This window comes from Rattus rattus, chromosome 17, assembly GCF_011064425.1.
Source record: "Rattus rattus isolate New Zealand chromosome 17, Rrattus_CSIRO_v1, whole genome shotgun sequence".
In the NCBI taxonomy this organism is placed as follows: Eukaryota; Metazoa; Chordata; class Mammalia; order Rodentia; family Muridae; genus Rattus; species Rattus rattus.
The window spans coordinates 24400106-24420070 of NC_046170.1; the positions used below are offsets into that span (position 1 = coordinate 24400106).

The 19965-nt window shown below is 43.3% G+C and overlaps 1 protein-coding gene across 5 annotated transcripts in view; it reads left to right on the top strand.

Moving 5' to 3' along the window:
• Positions 1 to 19965, top strand: part of Nr3c2 (nuclear receptor subfamily 3 group C member 2) — a 338093-nt gene that overhangs the window by 270013 nt on the left and 48115 nt on the right. For 4 of the 5 annotated variants that reach the window (XM_032888220.1, XM_032888217.1, XM_032888219.1 and 1 more), the window contains exons 5-6: positions 6972 to 7310; positions 8877 to 9060. In XM_032888220.1, coding sequence (XP_032744111.1) covers positions 6972 to 7310; positions 8877 to 9025 — 488 coding nt within the window. In that variant the 3' untranslated portion in view covers positions 9026 to 9060. Of the gene's footprint in view, positions 1 to 6971; positions 7311 to 8876; positions 9061 to 19965 lie in introns of those variants that run through there. The other variant, XM_032888221.1, reaches the window with a different exon arrangement.

Genomic DNA, 19965 nt, shown 5'->3' on the forward strand with positions numbered 1-19965 from the left:
GATTAGGTGAAAAGGAAGGCCGTATTTTATGGAGATGAGCAAGCAGCCTATGATTTAAATTGTGGAGACAACTTTTTTTTGAGGTGCTGGGCAAGAGATAGGGTTGGGGGACAGTAGCCAGGTTTATTCTTCATAACGCTGAAAATTCTTTGAAGCATTCCAAAGTCACGGTATTTGCCATTTTTGCATATTTTCGGATGATGTCACTCAGATGACACCTTATCACACTTGTGAGCATAAGCAGCTTCTTTCTGTGTTCCGGACAAAATTGAGCCCAGCAGCTAGCTCCTTTAACATCGTTGTAAGACTGGAATGTACATCACAGGGTCTTCCTGACTTCCACAACAAGACTCCAAATCTCCAAAACATGCTCAATCGCTTGTTTTTACCTGAGTGCTGAGCTGCACTTGGGAAACAGGATGCCTGCCGCCAGGACCTCGGGGAATTTAGAAAGCAATGTTGTGTGTTCTTGCTATCTGCAACACTCTAGACTCTCTGGATCACATTCCAAGATCCTCAGCGGACGTTCTGCTGTTTAGGCTAAATCTCTTCTTTGGTCCTCTAAATCCTTAGTAAAAAGAAAATAGGTGGTCATCTCCATTCAGAAAACACCCCTTCACGTTTTCACAGTCCTGCTGGGCAGGCAGGGAGCAGCACAGATAGAAGTAAACCACTAGGCTTCTCTTCCCCCCCCCGTCCCTCCTCAGAACACTCTAGGCTTCTCATCAGCCCTCCTCAGAGCACGTGGATACAGTCCTGCCTCCTCTCGTGTTCAATTCAAGGATTCCTGGAGACTTTCATTTGTACACTGTGATGGCTTCCCAAGGTGACTATTAGAAATTGTCACTTGGTCCTGCAAATCACCACACTGCCTGTCACTCTCCATAGATCCTTGTCCAAAGGGCCACAGGGAGCTTGAGAGTTAGAGGACAGGTTCCATCCTGCTGTCAAAACTGTCCTTCTCCCCCCCCCCCCCATTCTGCCAAAGTTTCAGCAGAAGACAGTCCTGGACGTCTCCCCATTGCTTGCTGGAGAGCACAGGAGGATATCCCTCTGTATTCCAAGGCTCTCCCTAGTACAGTCCCCAACCTGGCTGCACTGAAGACACATCATCTCTCTGTTAAAACTACCAGCCCAGGATGGAGCCTTCCCCATGCTTGTATTCGTGTAGATACATATTCCTGATCCTGACTAATATTAAAAATAAAATAATGAGAAAAAAGTATAGCTAAGAATTATAAATACCATCAAAAAATATGTCCAGATGCATGTAGGCATCTGCTATAGGAAAGCCATAACCCAGAACCTTGTTTTGTGCACTCCGAAGCCCTGTTCTTACTGTCTTTCCCTCCGTCCAGCTTCACTGCTTGCTCTGGCTTCTGGTCTGAAGGACTTTACTCTTGGGCAGGTCAGCACTATCTGATTGGCGGTGTATCTCCTGCAGGAATGTGGCCTGGTCCACTTCCAAGTCACACCAAAGTCCAGTGGAGGCATGGTGAGAATTGAACAGAAGGGTTAACCCCGTGCGGAGATAAAACAGCTGCTGCCGCTGTCTCTTTTTCTCCAAAGTTCTGATGCCCTTACTCAAAACTCAACCCAAGCGGCTTGTATAACCTACTCAGTTTTCTGACTCGGCTTTCTCAAAATGGTTCTCTCTTGCCAGAGCTAAGATTTCGCCATAAACAATTCACTGTTTGGAAAGCAGTATTGCTTATGCAGTGGGTAGGCATTAGCTAAGTAATTGTAGATATGAAAAAGGCAATAAAATCATATTGATTAATTGTGCCTGTAATGGTATCTGTGGGTAGCTTTGCACACCTGAAAGTTTAGTGGGAGGTGCACTAGTTCAGAATTTCTTACAAATTAGTCAGACATTGAGTTTACCTCTGCCGTTTCGCATGTCCTGTTAAATCAGTAACATGTAGTTCTTGGTTAATTATGTAGAAGGATCTGAAAATATGTACAGATCCTTTTTAATGCCATTTCAACATTCTTAACCATCGCAGGAGTATTTATAAACAATTGCCAGACATCACTTCATTTTCCATTGAAAAGCTAATTGTTTATTCTTGAAGACAGCTTAGCGTACCCTTAGCCCCTCACCTGCGTGCAATTAGCATGTGTTCCCTTAAGAACCATTTAGATTCCTTTTTCCCTATTAGTACAAATTAGGATGGTTTTGCTGTAGAACCAATTAGTGGCATCTGGAAACAGGTACCATTTCTTCTTTTGATGATGTGACTGAGAAAGGCTTCCTTCTTCCTGATTTTGCAAACCTCCTCTTGTGACTAAAAGAAAATGAAGTCTTGCACCAAAAGCATAATCACATTTGTTTGGCTAAAATCAACACCCCAAGAATGAATATTGCATTCTTACTGCCCTATGGGATACAATTACACTTGGCCTGTGAACCAACTGTAACAACAAGAACAGTGATGATGATGATGATGATGATGATGATGATGATGATGATGATGATGATAATAATGTAATCCTTATACAGCACTCTAATATCTGCTGCCAAGTCTTTAATTTTCAAGAGATCCAAATTTCTAACATGGAAGGAAGCTGAAGTGATAAGGTACTTGGAGAATCTGTGTATGCCATCACCTCACTGGAAGATGGTGGAAAAGATTGGCTTCTCTTCTCCACTGTCATCACTGAGGCAGCATAGGTTTTTGTCTAAAGGTACTCAGGTCCTCACACCCCTCAGCGGTAGAATAAGCCAAGCAGGATATCCTGTTACACTGGAATGTAAAGTTTCAGCCGTTCTCCAGATCGCACAGGGAAGTCGTCCCAGTCTTTGTGGAGTACCACAAAGGTGCTCCAACTTGATGTTCTGATTTTTGGTCAGAGACAGGAATCAGTGCCTCCCATTGCCAGATCCTGGAAATTAATTCATGGGGAGAATCTATGGAGTTCTGTTTCCTAGCTGGACCAGGAGATAGAAGCTGCCAAGATATTGCCAGTAAGGCCTTGGTACCTGAGGGCACATGGCTTTCGGTAAAATCCAATATGGATAAATGAAATTCCTCTTTCAAGTGAATTAATCTAAGTGTGAAACACACACACACACACAGAGAGAGAGAGAGAGAGAGAGAGAGAGAGAGAGACAGACACAGAGACACAGAGACACAGAGACACAAAGACAAAGACACAGAGACAGAGAGAGACAGAGAGACAGAGACAGAGAGAGAAAGGGACAGAGACACACAGAGAGAGACAGAGACAGAGAGACAGACAGAGACAAGACAGAGAGACAGAGACAGAGACAAAGAGAATATGAAAGAGTGCGATACTATTGCTGACAGGACAGTGTGGCTCTGACTTTGGGACTATGAGATCACCAAAGCCCAGTGACTACCCTATCCAAATAGCCAGGTTCACTCTGAGTAAGAGAAACAGGCTCATTGAGGATCTTTAGCCAAAATTATCCCTCTGTAATTAGCAAACATCTTAATTATGCACTTGAATGTGAAGCTAGTGCTCCTCCTACAGCCTAAAAATGACGCTAAGAAGGTAGAGAGGCAGATTAGAAGAGAGACCACACAGCATGGAAGGGAGAGCCGGGGTCATGACTGGATTCAAACGTTCTCTCTGAGCTTTGCTAGTCCTAAAACCTTCAAACGGCACCTCTCCTTCGGGGTCTCGGCTTCTTCATCTGAGAGAATAATAACAGTAATAATAGTCACGGGTCGGTCCTGAACACTGGATTTCTAGAAATATACAAGTCTTCTGAACTGTGTCCAGACACTGGGTACTCAATAACTACAGCTCATTGCTTTGAATATAAACTTCTAAGTGTAGTAAGTTCACAAATGGGTCATTGCACAGTAGAAATTTTTCTAAGGAATAATTAGTGACTCAAAAACTTTATCTAAGAATCTCAGAAGTTTGTCTACTTTTGGGGGGGGGGTACAGGGAAATAAACTGAGGCTTCATGTATTCATACATTGTGAAATTTATTGTTTAAAATGAAACATATTCATTCAATAAATATTCGCCAAGAACTCACAAGTTAACAGCATGTTACACAGGATATTGTTAAGAATGTGTAAGACATCTTCCTCTCCCCACATGCCCTGGGCTTTCAGTTGCACACGTATATGCTTGGGGCTGAAGAATCCACACCCTGAGGGCATTGAGAGCCTCACCTAGCCTGTGTTGGTAAAGATAGATTATCTCTCAGTTTCAAGTGTCCTGGGGCGTCTGCAAAGTCATATGTGAAGTTAAGTAGAAGGGTCCATGCAGTGCTGAAACCTGTGCGGTTGTCATGCTCCCGGTGACAGCCTGGAGAAGACAGTCGCTATTCTCTCTGATACTCGTGACACCGACTTGAAATCAGACACGGGAAACCAACACAACAAAATAGACCTGGACATTAAAACAAATACACACTTGATACTTCATTTGCAAGCAGATATCATTTTAATGAGACATGAAAGTATCGGCCGTCACTGTTTCTGTCAGTGAGACTGTATCCAGCATCTATCACAGCCTCATCTGAGGAAGCACAAAGAAACTTCAATGAGCTCCTTCCTGGTTTTGTTTTCTGCTGTTGGGGACAGTATCTCCCTGCAGTGCAGCTTAGCCTTGAAATCACTCTGCTGCCCAGACTGGCCTTGAATTAACACTATCTTTCTTGCCTCCACCTCTGAAATTATAAGACAGTAGATGTGTGTCACTACACAGTGTCTAGAATATCTGTGCACACGTGCACAGGTATGTGTGCACATCAGTGCACATATGTATGGAAGCCAGAGATCCTTATGATGTCGGTCATACTACTTGCCCTCTTCCTTCTCTCTTGAATAGGACCTCTCACAGAGCCCTCCCTGCCATGTTTCAGGTAAACAACCTGAAGCTCAGAAAGGTTTCTCTGTGTCAGAAGCTCTAGGATCTCATTGCCCAAAGGACCAGTGACTGCTCTAGAGGATCTGGCGTTTGGCATAATTTAGCTGTTTGGTGTTTCTCGGATCTGGTTGGCCAGTCACTTTCCTGGTACATTCTGGTGTGTTTTCATTCCCACATCGCCTTGAAGCATCTTGATTCCCTACACTACAGTGTCAGCAGTATGCGGATAAGAGACCGGGTCCTCATTCAAATGGTGCTGAAAATCACAGTCAGAAGCTCCTGCCTCAGATCCTCTACCAACAGCGGGAGTCTATTAATAAATGATTGAAATTTTAAAATTAGCCTGTTAGACATTTTTTAAACTTTTTATTGATTGTGAATTTAATATCATGCACCCCAAACCCACTCATCTCCCAATACCTCCATCTCCACCCTCCACCTTTGGAACCTCCTCCCAAAAGAAAGCAAGAAATAAAAAACAGTTAAATTAAAAACATAAAAACATCTCATCATGGAAGCTGTACTGTGTCCTGGTGTGTCACAGTATGTGCTTCTGTCCACACATCTTTGCTTATAAATGTTCACTACAATAAATTGTTGGTGTGGTTCAAGGCCTCTGGCTTCTGCTGCACCATTGATATTGCATTCTCACCAGGACTCTTCTCTAATACCTTGTTGACGTGTGTCATGGCCCCCTTCACACTCTCCAGCAGTTCATAGATGGGGTAGATGTTGGAGTGGCCAATTCTAAGTCCTGGATCTGGGCCTGGGTGATACCTGAGTTGGTCAGCCTGCCAGCTCTCTCATGCTTCCCAGGCAAGGGGTGGGAACAGCTCTCCCGGGTGCATGCCATTAAAGCAAGCTCTCGTGTACCCACGACACCAGGGCCAGCTCTCATGCACTGTCCAGGTGAAGGGCAGGGCCAGGTCACCTGAGGGTCACAGCTGATGAGGCAGGGCGCTAACTTAGCTCAGCCCACAGACATCAACTCAGACAGCAGCCCAAACTACAAATGTCTGTATGGTCTTTGGTGGTAACATGGGCCATAGACATCTACAGAGACTCCTGCTCTCTTAGTCTCCTGTTTATCCGAGTTCCAGCAGTTAAAGGCCAGGTAACAGATGTGGTGTGTCTGTTTTTGGGTGGTAGCTTCACTTTTAGCTGAATCGCCATTTTTTCTGTGGTGAACAGGATAAACATTAATAGCTGTAATTGTAAATGTAAGTGATTATGTCTTAAACCACGTTTGTTGGTGTGGCATAGCCCTGTCCTGTGTTCGGAGAGTGTCCAATAAGGCTGAGACGCATGTTCAGATTAAATAGAAGCTATATCTGGTTCATGTAGAATTTCTAAATGAATCGAAAGTGCTACAACTGCAAAATTAGTAAGTAGCACAGCCATAGCTCATCTTGGTTCTTCTGAGCTTTGTTTTGCTGCCCATCCACTCATGCCTCTTCCTAGTTATCTTTGCATTCACCTCTGCCAGATCCCAGGATGTTAGCATTTGAAGCAACTGCTGTCCCTCCAAACACCATTTCCTGGGATTGGACAAACTCTGAAGTGCTATTCTAAAACGAGAATCTTAATAATCACTCCCCAAAATAATTGTTAAATTGTTTTTGGGAGGGGTTTGTTGTTGTTGGTTGGTTGGGTTTTTTTTTTTGTTGTTGTTGTTTGTTTTGTTTTTTGTTCAAACTATTTAGAACCTGCTTGGTATTAAGCAGTCCATTTACTTTTTTCTATTTTGTTGTTGTTGTTGTTGTTGTTGTTGTTGTTGTTGTTGTTGTTGTTGTGGGCCCTGCTTGTATCAGCGATACAGTTTTGTGTCCCTTTCTGCCTAGTCTCCTCTCTGTTTTGAGACAGGAAAAGGTTCAAGTCATCCTGCAGGTGTCTGACCTGTGCCATGAGTCAAAGGCACAAAACGCTGCTAGCCTGCTTCAGGTAGTACTAACGTGGGAGCTTGGCCATCTCCCTTAAACTATTTGGAAGGTACTCCTTTTGGCACAGAGGTACTTTAGGAGAGAGCGTGTCTTAATTGCAGCTCAATGGCCTCATGCGATGCGTTCGAGATGATATGTTCATTTGCCCTTAACCCGTCTGATTTTTGCGTTTGGCAGCTCGAAAGTCAAAGAAGCTGGGGAAGTTAAAAGGCCTCCACGAGGAGCAACCACAGCAGCCCCCACCACCGCCACCCCAGAGTCCAGAAGAGGGGACCACATACATCGCTCCGACCAAGGAGCCATCAGTGAACTCGGCGCTGGTCCCGCAGCTCACCTCCATCACGCATGCACTCACGCCATCCCCGGCCATGATCCTGGAGAACATCGAGCCTGAGACCGTGTATGCAGGCTACGACAATTCCAAGCCCGACACCGCCGAGAGCCTGCTCTCCACGCTCAACCGCCTGGCAGGCAAACAGATGATCCAGGTCGTGAAGTGGGCCAAGGTACTTCCAGGTAGGACCGTGGACTGCTCAGGCCCTGCCTAAGAGTGGTGCCCTGGTGTCTGCTTTGCAGTGCATCCTGGCACAAGTACGGAAGACTCTAGAGTGCTGGGAGAATACTAGACACTGGTTCATTTCTTTCCCGCCAAGAATGAAGGCTTATAGTTCTGGTTTTTTTGTTTGTTTGTTTGTTTGTTTGTTTGTTTGTTTTTTTCTAGGAGCTGGGGACCGAACCCAGGGCCTTGCGCTTGCTAGGCAAGCGCTCTAACACTGAGCTAAATCCCCAACCCCCTAGTTCTGTTGTTTTAAAGGCAGATGCATGGATGGTGTTTGCCCAAAAAAGGGATTACTTTATCCTCAAGTAGTAATGAGGTAAAATACATTGTTAGTGAAGTAACACTGAGCTGGCTCTTGGCAGGACAGCACTTAGATTTAACCTAAGCTCAGGCGTAAGGAACTTAGGCCTGTCAGGGGTCTTGCAAGACACTCTGATCAACTCTTTCTGGTTAAAAAATAGATGAATAAATCCTGCTTGGGACTCAGTAGATGGTTGGTAAAGTGCCTTCACACACACCTGAGTTTGAATCCTCAGAGCCAACAATTATATCACATATGGTCTCCATCTCAGAGAAGATAAGCAGGCCTGTGACCCCAGCACCAGAGAGAGACAGAGATGGAAGGATCCTGGAGCTTTCAGACCACACAGCCTAACTCCAGATTCAGAAAAAGACCCTGCTTCAAAAGATAAAGCCCACAACAATAGACAAGCCATGCCCACATATGGCCTCTCCATACTGCATCCACAGGGCCACACACATACCTGTGCACACATCCATATACTTGCACATACACCACAGGCAAACAAAACCCATCCCTGCCCTCAGCACCCATAAAGCACTCTCGAACTCTCTGCTGGTGGGTGTTCATTTTCTGCCAGGCAGGATTTAGTTAATGAGATCCTGTTAGCCTACAGAAGCACCATGGAGAAATGTTTCACATTGCCCTGGTCCATCAGTGACCTGTGGTCAACCTACAGCCTGAAGGAAAAATAGGGGCTTCATCCCAGAGAATAGCATGACACCATTTTAAATAAGGAAGGAGAAAAAGCACAGTGGGGCCTAGAGCAAGATGCCTGCCCTGCTGCACAACACTGTCAACAGCTGGTATCCCAGGCAATTGGGACCACAGAGTCAAAAAGACTAAAATTTTTCTGCTCTTGCAGACATGCAGATGGCGACAGTTAAACCCCCTCTTTAAGTGGGTGCTGTTGATTGTGTGGGGATGAAGCAAGTTTCGCAGGTGAATACAGTGTCTTCCTGTGCATTGGTTGTCATAGCAGAACCTCGATGGACTCCTTAGTGTGATTTGTCCCAGCAGCTCCCCACCGCCACCACCCCTTCGCACTAAGTGTTTAACATGAATTTAAAATGAAGTCTTGTGCAGAGCCAGGCACTCAGCCCCCGTAGGTGTCTGTGGAATTGATTTGAGTCTGTTAGGGAAAGGTAGTGAGAGCTGACTTCTTCCTGGAATGTACTCGCATGCTAAGTGTCTTTCGGTGATTAATTGTTCTGTTCTCTAGGATTTAAAAACTTGCCTCTCGAGGACCAAATCACCCTCATCCAGTATTCTTGGATGTGTCTATCATCGTTCGCTTTGAGTTGGAGATCGTACAAACACACGAACAGCCAATTCCTCTATTTTGCACCAGACCTAGTTTTTAATGAGTAAGTACCTATTAATTAGCCCTCATAAAACAAACTGCAGAATTATTCGTTGTGCTGCTCTTAAGACTTATCTCTAAGCCAGCTGTATGAGTGTGAGTCTACTGAAACGAGCCCCTCTAAGGGTTTAAATTATATTTAGTTTTGAAAACTTAAAAATCAGTTATTACAGTGCTGGGACATAGACAAGTCTGAGTATCAATAATAAATCAGTATATGTAACTGTTACATCATGTATGTGGGAACTGTCCCAAGAGAAAGAGGATCCAGTTGGCTCTGAGAACTCACCTGGTACAATGCCATGATTAATAGAAAGCAATCTCTTTGGTATCTGCTCTAGTTGGAAAGAAGCTAATTTCTAGGAAACGGGAATATTTAAAGTGCCAGTTTTCGAGAGCATCATAGAATGGCTCTTTTGTTAACTGTACACAGCTGCTCAATGTGTTTTCCTGACAATCATAATTACCCTTCCTTTTGATCATAAAAGAAGCCAAAACTTTATTCTGCAGTGAAACATTTCTCATTTTATGATGCATTTTAAAAGGCTGAACAAATTTCAGTAGATTCTTTTCTTTGACTGTGAATGCCTTCCTATCTTAAGTTTACGTTTTATTAGTGTTTGCATTTCACATTAGCACATCTCTTGTATGTTTATATTCCACAATGCCTCTTTGTAATTGTTGGGTCAAAAAATATTTAAAAGGGAGCACTGGAATTATGACATCAACTCCAGCCACCCTCTAACAGATGGCTCTGTCTAGAGACGTTAATATAAAGACTTCTAAAATGAGGGTATCAGATGACAAATGGGTGGATGGTAAAGGAAAGAAACATCATGCCAGGATACCACAGTAACCCCCGTAGTCATCTGCCAGGAACCTCGGTTCATATGGCTTACTACACAGTCATTTTATTCCAAAGAGAATGGAAGGCCGTCACAGGCTCTCGAGACAACTGTACTCTGGCAAGCTCTCAGAATAACTGTAGTGTGGCATACATTTTCATCTAAAGTAAAGCCAATGACTGGTGTGCACATTTTAAATTTATTTGGCTTTCCTCAATAATCAGCTGGTATTGCTGAATAACAAATATCGGAATCTCCTGGTGCCCCCTGAAGGTTCTGTACACTTGATTTTTGTTTGAACAGAAGATCAACATGATCTGACTAATCTGCCTTACGCAAACTGTCAGGTTTTCATAAAATGTAAAATTTGCTACTTGAGTGAATACTCTGACATCTGAGCTATTTTATAGCCATCATTATTTTCTAGACTCCATCTCCAGTCCTTTTCATCCTCTCATGGTGACACTCCAAATACTTGGAGGGATAATTTTTCATTGACAACCGACCTATGGTCTGTGAGCTTACCTGTATTCTAGACACCTTGTCAGGACGGAATCATGCACTCTTCGTCCTTTTGTGCCTGGCTTAGTTCCATTAAACACAATGTTGCCCATGGTTACCCACCCTGAAGCATGTCTTCAGTTCCATGCCTTTTCACGACTGAGCAGTGTTCCCTTCTTTATCTGTAGTTAGAGCTCATCAATTCTGTGGTATCTACCTGTGAATTTGCCTGTTGGTGGTTACAACTGGTTTTAATCTCACCATGGATGCACACAGTAGCTTAGCCATGTTTATGGCACATGCAGAATGCAAAGTAAATGTCAGTGTTGAGTGCACATCACAGCAGGGAACAAAGAAGCCCATGCCCTGCCTTTCTGAGACTGTGCACGAGCTTCCTGTGTGATTTCCAGTCTTTGCTACATTCTCTGCACTTTTGTGCTTTTCTTGGTAATGTCCCCCATTCCAAATGGCCAGTGTGCAGCTTAGCAAGGCTGGGATAGAGCCATGCCGAGAGGAAAAACATCCTCATCATGCACAATAATGAACTGTTGCCATAGTTCAATGTTGATGATTCAAAAGTGTGTATTAAATAATGCATCTGATCAGAAATACATGCCAAACAAGATTACCTGCAAAACAGCCAAGAAACAGAATGCCAGCAGGCACAGCGGGTCCTTGCCTTCAGTTTCCCCTTGGGGAAATGGCTTGGTATTCACTGAGTAGGTATTTGCCTTGACTTCATAGAGCACAGCTGCAGAAGACACAGAAAGCTAAATGTCTGCATGTGGCTGCCTGGCCACCTTTGAGTGCAGTGGAGGATATTCATAAATATCCCTCAGCGGTGTTAGGTACTTTACTGTAGCTGGGATCAAACCTCCAGACAACAGCAACTGAAGAAAGAGTTCATTTTTGGCTTAGGGTTCCAGAAAGACAGAGCCAATATGTCAGGAAAGGCATGGTACCAAGAGAAGGGAGCTGCCTAACATTTCATCTACATGCAGGCAAGAGAGGGGGAAAGAAACAGGAGGTGAGGGAAGGCTATAAAACCTCAAATCCCTCCCCTCCTGACATACTTCCTCCAGAAAGGTCCTGTCTTCTAATGGTCGAATAACTTCCCAAACAGCGACACCAACCAGTGACCAAATAGGAAAACATATGTGCCTCTCGGAGACTCATTCACCTCTTTATAATATCTGTTCTCGTTTTCAATTCTGATGGATATGTACCTATAGTAGACTCTCCCTGTATCTGTTAATTCTGCATCACACTTTCAGAGAGATCCCAAACTGAACACAGAAGTCGCAACATTTTTACAACATGCCAAATTCTCAATATTCATGCCGATACTTTTTTCTTTCAATATTACATCCTTTGGGACCATTCCTTATCGTTGGGCTTTGCATATCTCTGGAGAGTGGTAGTGTTGGGCAATCTTGACCAGCCACTGATAAATTTTCTTTGGAGAAATATCAGCTCAAGGCCTTTGCCCATTGTTAGTTTAAATTGATTATCATGTTGCTCTTTGGCTGGATCCTTTGCCTACTTTGGATGTAAAATCTAAGCGATTTGTAATTCTTTATTCCCATTTGTTACATTCTCTTTATTTCCACTGTTTGAAATTACAAAGTGTTTTGTTTTTGTTTTCATCTGTTTGTCATGTTTTTAAGATAGGGTTCATGTAGTCCAGGCTAGCCTTAAACCCGACTGTGCGCCTAGGATGACCTTGAACTCCTGATCCTACTGCCTCTACATCCTGAGTAGCTGGGGTTGTAAGCATATAGCCGGTTTATGCAAAGGATCCAGGACTTCATGCACACTAGGAAGGGCCCTAGAACTGAGGCACACATGTTCTTAACTTTATGAAGTTGAATTCACCTGTTTCCTTTTGTGTCCTTTGCTTTTAATGTCAAGTATTAATTTTAAAACATACATAACATGGAAAGACAAAATGTTCAACAAAGAACCCAAGGAGACTCCTTTTGAACACACAGAAGTGAGAGGGAAAACACTGTATTTTTGAAGGTTTAGCTAGTTCTTACTTTTGGCTTCAGACTCTTGATAGTCCTTTCTTTTGGTCTAGTATCTAGCATTGAGCCTAAGACGTAGTACCTGCTCTGTAAATTTTTGCCAGATAGATGAATTATTGAACAAATTAACCCACTATCTGAGAGGGGTTTCAGAATCCATATTTCTTGTAATAAGAATGAAGGTTATGGTAGGGAAGTGTAATTCGATGCTGTGGTGTGCCTATCAACAGGAGTACTGTTGCTCATAGAGGAACAAACCTTGGTAGGTGGCTGCTTTGTGTTGGCCATTGAAATGAGTCTGAGGATGTCTGATGATCTTATCCTTCAGCTCCACATTAGCAATATTGAGCTGGAGGAGAGGCAGGAAATGGGGAATAATAAAGGAAACATTCTTTCCAATTTTTTTTCATTAAATAGCGAAGTGAAAATGAGAGTTAATACTTTAGCACAGAACTTTTCTTATTATAAATTCAAAACTTTTCAGATAAGTATTAAATGATTAATTATTCAATTCTACCTTGAAACAATATACTACGTATTGCAACAGATCACTGCAACTATTCAAATTTCTTATCAGTTCAACACATATATTAAAACTCCCACTTATGCTTGTGATAAAAGTTTTTTTTCTTTTTCTTTTTTCTTGCTTCCTGCCCCCCCCCATGAAATTAAGATTAAATGTTTCAGTCAATTTCTCTTAAGCAGTATTTCAATGCTAGAAGTCTGTCGAAGGCATATGTAATCTCTTTCTAATGATAATGTTTGTCATCAGAAACTTGCATAATTATGGTCCCAAGACTGTTGGGGAGAATAAAGAGGTAGGATTTAGTACTACCTCTCCAGCCTCTTCTTGGGACTCTGAGTGGATCTCCAAGGAAGAAAGGCTATCTCAGCTGGTGTGCCAGGAATGCTGACTATGACGTCATGTACGATTAGAGCAGACAGCTCAATGATTGGTTATTTCACATCATGTTTTCATCGCACCTTGAAACTCTTTCATGTTCCTGGTTACTAGGTCACTATGTCAACACTTTCAATTGTCCTCAGTGATGACTCTCCCAACCATCCTCCCAACAAACAATGCCTGTGAGTGCTTTGCACCCAACGCTCTGGAACTTCAGGAGGCCTGACCAATATAGAGTGTCTTTGTGTCCCAAGAGTGTTTCTATGCATAGGCTAAACTCAGGACATCCTCGGGGATCCCTGGGGTAGCTGGAGTCAGGGTGACAAACCCTTGCCCCAAAAGACTGAGATACCAAGCCACTACAGTATGTGTCACATCCAGTGATAGAGAGTGGCACTCCTGATAAGAGGGGCCTAGGGGTGGGGTAAATCTCGGCCAGTTTCCTCAGTACTAGCTCCTTGTAAGCTCCTTCTTCTCCCTAAGCCCTGTCTCTTTTCTAATGAGGATTTCTTATTGGTTACAGTATGTAATCTTCCTTTCTCCCTTCTTTTTGTCTATGTCTGTCTTGCATGCACACTTGTGCTCTTTGCCTCTTTGCTTATTTTTTTTTTCTTTAACTTCTGGGTTGGGTGAAGAGCCTGCTTCTTCCCTTTTTATGGTACTTGTGAAAATCTCAGCTACACCACAGCTGAAGAGCAAAGCCCACAGCAAGTGGCCTGATTATTGTGATGGCAGGCAGTGATATCCTCCCTCAGGTAATACATGGTAGTTTGCACAGTGCTATCCACCAGTCCTTTTCACTCAAAGATACCTGGCTCTCAAAGATAGTTGAGTTTGAGACAGGAAAACACTGTCATAAGTAGAAAGTAGTCAGTGGCTGTCTGCAGAGAACAGACATTGCACTTTGACATGAGATTAATCTCCGTCACAAAAATAGACTAGAATGGGGTTATACCTGAAGGAAGAGTCTAACAGAGGACAGCTATGGGAACATCTGCAAACAAGAAGGATGGATTAGTTACCTTCTCCCTTAAACAACTGGCGGTTGAAATGGTTCATTTGGCTTATAGTTCCAAAGTAGTAGAGTCCACAATGGTGGGGAAACAAGGTGTTAGCATCAGAGTCTTAGCTGGTTACATTGTATCCATTCTCAGGGAGAGTGTTAACAAGAATTTGGGCCTGGCTGTAAATTTTCAAGGCCTGCCCCCAGTGACTTACTTTCTCCAGCAAAGCTCTGTGTTTTAATGGCCACACACCTTTCCAAACACTGCTACTGGCTGAGAACAAAGTGTTCAAATATATGAGCCTATGAGAGTGCTTCACATTCATTTCACAATTGCATGTATGAGGACAGATGAAAGGCAAGGATAGTTCTCTAAGCAAGACATTTCCTTCACCATCCTTATTTTTTAAAAAAAAAAATTTCCCTTTCCCTTTATCAGCCTATCAGAGTGATAAGGATTGGACATGATGCCACATATCAGGAGGCAGAAGCAGAAAGATCAAGAGCTCAAACACCAGCCAGTGCTACACAGGGAAACCCTGTCAAAAACAAAACTAAACAAATAAACAAAAGCTTTTTTCTTTCTGGAGATTGAGCTAGGTGCTCTACCATTGAGCTACTTCCCATCAGAGCTCTTTAAAACAGGTTCATTTCTAGGTCAGCCTTCTGGGGGATGTTTTTACTCTCTGTACACTGACTATTCCACAAAGTATGCTTTTAAACATCGCCCCAGTGCCTTAACAAAATACTATCTACCTCCTTAGCCCTTGGGAAGTCATCTTGTTTTGTTGATGGTTTGTCTTTCCAGTAGTGTGAGGATCAGAAATGAGAGTCTAGTGGAGCCTGACTTCCTGTGCTTTTGGGTCCTTTCAAAGGCTCCGAACTTTGGAGTGGAGTTATTCCTGTAGACTTTAATCTAAATTTTACTTCAAGAGTACTCCCGCCTGTTCAACATTTTTTACACGATGTCTCTTGCAGAGCACTTGAGAAATTTCCTGAAGAGTTAATGGAGCTGGGTGATTTTTGAGGAGAGGAGGAAATGAAGGCACAATGAATATGAGATTGAGAATAGTTGGTGTGTAGCTGTCCTGGGATCCTAGAGAGTGGCAGTGAGAGAAGAAACGAGGCTGCACTGCCTGCTGGCTAAGTCCAGGGAGCCTGTTTCCACTCTGAATAAAAGTCAACAACAATTTAAGATCCTGCATTATCCGTAAAGCGCTGTGCCTTGGATATTAGCATATTACTTTCCTCAGTTAGCTCACGAGGCTTTGTTCCCTTCCGCTGAAAGCCCTCTTTCATAGAAATAAAATCGCCACATTTCTTCACTGAAAATTTTATAGACGAAAATTATTTTCTCTGCAGAAATTCTATTGCAGGGTTGGGTCAGGTGGTAAGGAATAAGTCAGTTAAAGCTGATGGCTTCGGGGCCTTGGACTGAGATGAAGTATCATGTCTGTTCTTTTCAGTTTAATATCATACAGTCAGTACCCTGTCTAAGGACAGTAGATTAATTCGATGAAATAGGAGCTTGCACCACCCATTTGCCACCTTGACCTTCTGTCGCAGACTGTGCAGAAATGCTGCACCCCTGGGGGTGACCAGTACGTGTACGCTTAGATTTGGGCTTCTTCACTTCACTTCTATTCTGCATGGGAAAGTCAGTTTGTATGCTGTGCTCAGAAGACACTGTTAGAGTCAAGGTATGCCCTGTGCTACTTCAAAGTGTTCATAGACTTTGCTCATTAAAGAGTTGGGCATGATGACTTACGCATTTTATCCCAACTGAGACTGAGGCAGGGGGATCACAAGTTTAAGGCAAGTGTAAGCCATACTAGACAACTTGCGAGGCTGTTTCAAACTAAAGATTACAAGAGTTTGGGGTGTTCTTCTATGATCGAGCACCTGCTTAGCATGCAAAGTTCTGGTTCAGTTTTTTTCTACTACAATATTAATTCATTTTTAAAACTCAATTCATTAACTAAAGAGGACTCCAGGCCTTCTCACCTACACTGGTGACAGGATAGAAAAAGCGGAGATGATCATTCTGATGGTTCAGCCATGCCTTGATAGAGGGGGCAGATGTGTCTGTCACCTGATGCAGGAGGAATTTCCCCACCTCCTGGCTTTGGACAGGACTAGAATAGAAAGAGGATCACGTGATCTTATCCCTGTTCATTGCGCCGCACAGGAGAAGTGAGGCGTTTGTCTGTGACCTCCTACATTCTCCCATAAGCCCAAGCGCGTTTTATTAAGTGAGCTATGTATATAGGAGAGGTTGGAGGAGGGGTTATGCTTCCTTGGGTTCTAGCATTTGACTCTTAGAAGAAACAGAGGGCCAGTGAGGTAACTCAGCACACAGAGGTACTTGCACTCAGCCTGAACAGTTGAGCCTGATTCTCAGAACCCACGATGTAGGAAGGAAGAACCAGATTAGGAAAGTTGTCCTCTAAATATGGACACACACACACACACACACACACACACACACACACACACACACACAGAGAGAGAGAGAGAGAGAGAGAGAGAGAGTTTTTGAAAAAGTATATAGACTTTGATTTTTTTTCAAAACCTACTTTTAATATGGGTTTGTAAAAACTGTTTTAACCTCCCTTCTAGCCCACTACCCAGCAGAGGTAGTGGAAAAGTTATTAGGCTACACGGGAAGTGTATCTGCATTGTCAGGGAATCGGCAGTTCAGTTCATAGGATTCAGCAGCTGTAATCTCAGTCCGGTGGTGTCAGGAGAGCAACCATGAGTCAGCCGTGGTGGCATGACGTCGCAGAAACAGCCAGGCTTCAGCCTCAGCACTAGTCAGCACTCCAAGGACCAGGGGCGATGCCAGGAGTTCTTTATCGTGCCTCTCTTACTGAAGTGAAGATCAGCTAAAAACAAAACAAAACAAAACAAACAAACAAAACAAGACCAAAGACACATTGCAAAGCTAGTTATGCGAGCCCCTCTGCCCCACTGTCCATTGAATCCTACTTATACTCCCACCAAATATCACATGACTTCCCATGGATCATAACTCACCACGTGAGTCTGTATCAGCTGACATCACTCTGCCAATCATCCCAGGTCCGAGGAAGCGGTAAGAAGCTGCCAGAACACCACCAGGTTTTTGGTGCATTTCTCTCTATAGAGTCACAACAAATGGAGCTCAGCTATGCAATGTAAGGTGAACCAATCCATGTGTGTTGTTATCAAAAAGTCCTTCATGGTGCAGCATCCTTTACATGCCTGCTTTAGCAAATAGTCATTTGACATAACCGACTTTCCAAAGAAACCCGAAGTTTCCAGTTCAAAAGTAAGTATATAATGAAGGAAACAAGACATGTGCCATCCATTGCTGAGGGAACGGCACACTCCAGATGTGGCCACCTTGCTGAGCAGCAGTGCCTCTGTGCAGCTCTGGCCGGGACAGAGGATGTCAGCACTCCAGGGCATCAGGAGGACTGGCAGTTGTGAACTCTTCCCTTCTTCTTGCTAAGTTGTGATGTTTCTTTATCCCTGTGGACGCTGGGGAGCAAAGTAATCATGAGGCACGTGGGGCCTCAGAGGGGCTCAAGAACACCTTTGTTCTTAGTCCTCCCAGCTCTGTAATGAGGGTGTTTGTTTTCCCTCTTTGTTTACTGGAGAAGACCAAAGAGCCCCTCCGTCTAGAGCTCAGCTTCCTTAGCTAAGTGAAGACCGCTCCTTTCAGGCTGTAGTGTAAACCTTTGAGATGCCATAATGGTTCCTGGTGCTTTATAACATGGAGCCCTTGCTGACCAATCACATGTCATAAATTACCTTTCAAAAGAAGTAGAAACACACCAGTGTATAGATAGTACCACTGAATCTTAGAATAACTAGGACTTTAGTCCCATATTTAAATCAGTTGTATTTCCCATCTGAGACCACGGTAGTATTTAAGAGCTCAACCTTGAAGAGCCAGTCTCTGTCCTTCTTGCTAACAGCTTTGCTGTGATCAACTGAATGGCTTTATTTTGCTAAGGCTCATTCCTAATCTACCGATTCAGGGAATTAGCCACCACAGTTCACTGCTGATCCATGAAGCCCCTTTAAGTCACTGAGGAGTACAAAGACCTTTTCTTTATAGGAGCTGTTTACTCAAACAGAATTTTAGAACCATTTATCTATGAATTTATTGAGAAATAACCACAGGGTATGGCTGTAACTCAGCAGGAGAGTGCACACCTAGCATGCATAAAGCCCTCAGTTCAATCCCCAACACCACAAAAAGAATAAAGATAACAAACCCATCCATTCTTATAAATAATATTACATAATCACTTTAGTAAAATAACCATTTTCCCAGAAACATTAGGAGAATGGTATTGCTTTATCTTTGTTTTGTTTTATATTTTAAGTCCTTCCTTTAATCTGGTTTATATGAAAAGTAGTTGATTTAAGCATATCGTCTGCATTTTACTTTCAGCCTGTTGTGATTGGTTGTTTGGGGCTGAAGCATAGTTGTCTAAGTGAAACATAAATGAATATCCCCTACTCACTTCCCTGATATTAAATTTAATCTCTTTATCACCTCACTAAACTTTATGGCCACTGCTGAGGACATGACTCAGTGGTGACATGGCTGTCATACAAGCATGAAGACATGAGTTGGAGTTCCCAGAACCCACTTAAGTCTGGCTGCAGTAGTGTGCATCTGGAAGGCTGGCACTTGGACAACTGGATGGGAGATAGGAACAGGAGAGTCCCCTCATCTTCTATATGCAACCAGTGATGGCTGGAAGGCAAGAACCAAGATCCGAGGCTTTCCTCTGACTATACATGCACAGGGACACGCATGCACCTACACACATACTCTCATAATGCTCAGACATCATACACTCTTCAAAAGAAAAAAAAGTTCAACAATGTTTGAGCAGTGACTATCAACTTTCCAGTCAGCAATGAATATGCAGAATGCCTACAGCACTCAAAGCCTCGTGACTGTGGAAAGAAAATGCAGAAGAGTAAACAATGCAGTCTGCCCCTTAGTGTCCTGCAGTATGGTTGATAGGTTACAGGACACAGGAGACATAGTCTCGAGTGGAGGACTAGCATGATGATGCCTGGTGACAGGTGATAAAGTTTCGTGGATGGCTGCTCAGGAATAGAAAGGGAACGTGATGATTGTGAGGCGAGTGACTGTCTCCTCCACACCGAGGACACTACCCACCCCTACTTCCACTCCTCCCACACTTCCTCTTTTGCTATCTTGCACCTCACACTTTGTCTTCCCACCCTTTGGCTTTGCAGCCACACCATGTCTCTTGTGGTATAGAATGATATCGCCAGATCTCGAGTCTACTAGATAAAAATATTACAGACTATTATCTTTCAAAATAAGAAAAACAAAGGATTCATAGGCTTTTCTGGACAGAAGCGATCTTATGGGAGCTGCTTGGCTCTGATAGGAACAGCATATTTTGAGGTGAGATGGTTTCCCTAAATGGAAAACTTTTTCTCAGAACACTACCAGTCATAGACCTTCCTGGAAGCCTCTGTTCCCAACATAGCTCCAGGGAGTGATACTGCTTTATTAGCTTTTCTGTTATTGTTTACTTCAGTCTTTCTGTGCTACTGCATCAAAATGCCAAAGATCAAGTAATTTATAAGCAACAGAATGTGTTCCTCACAGTTCTGGAGATTGGGAAGT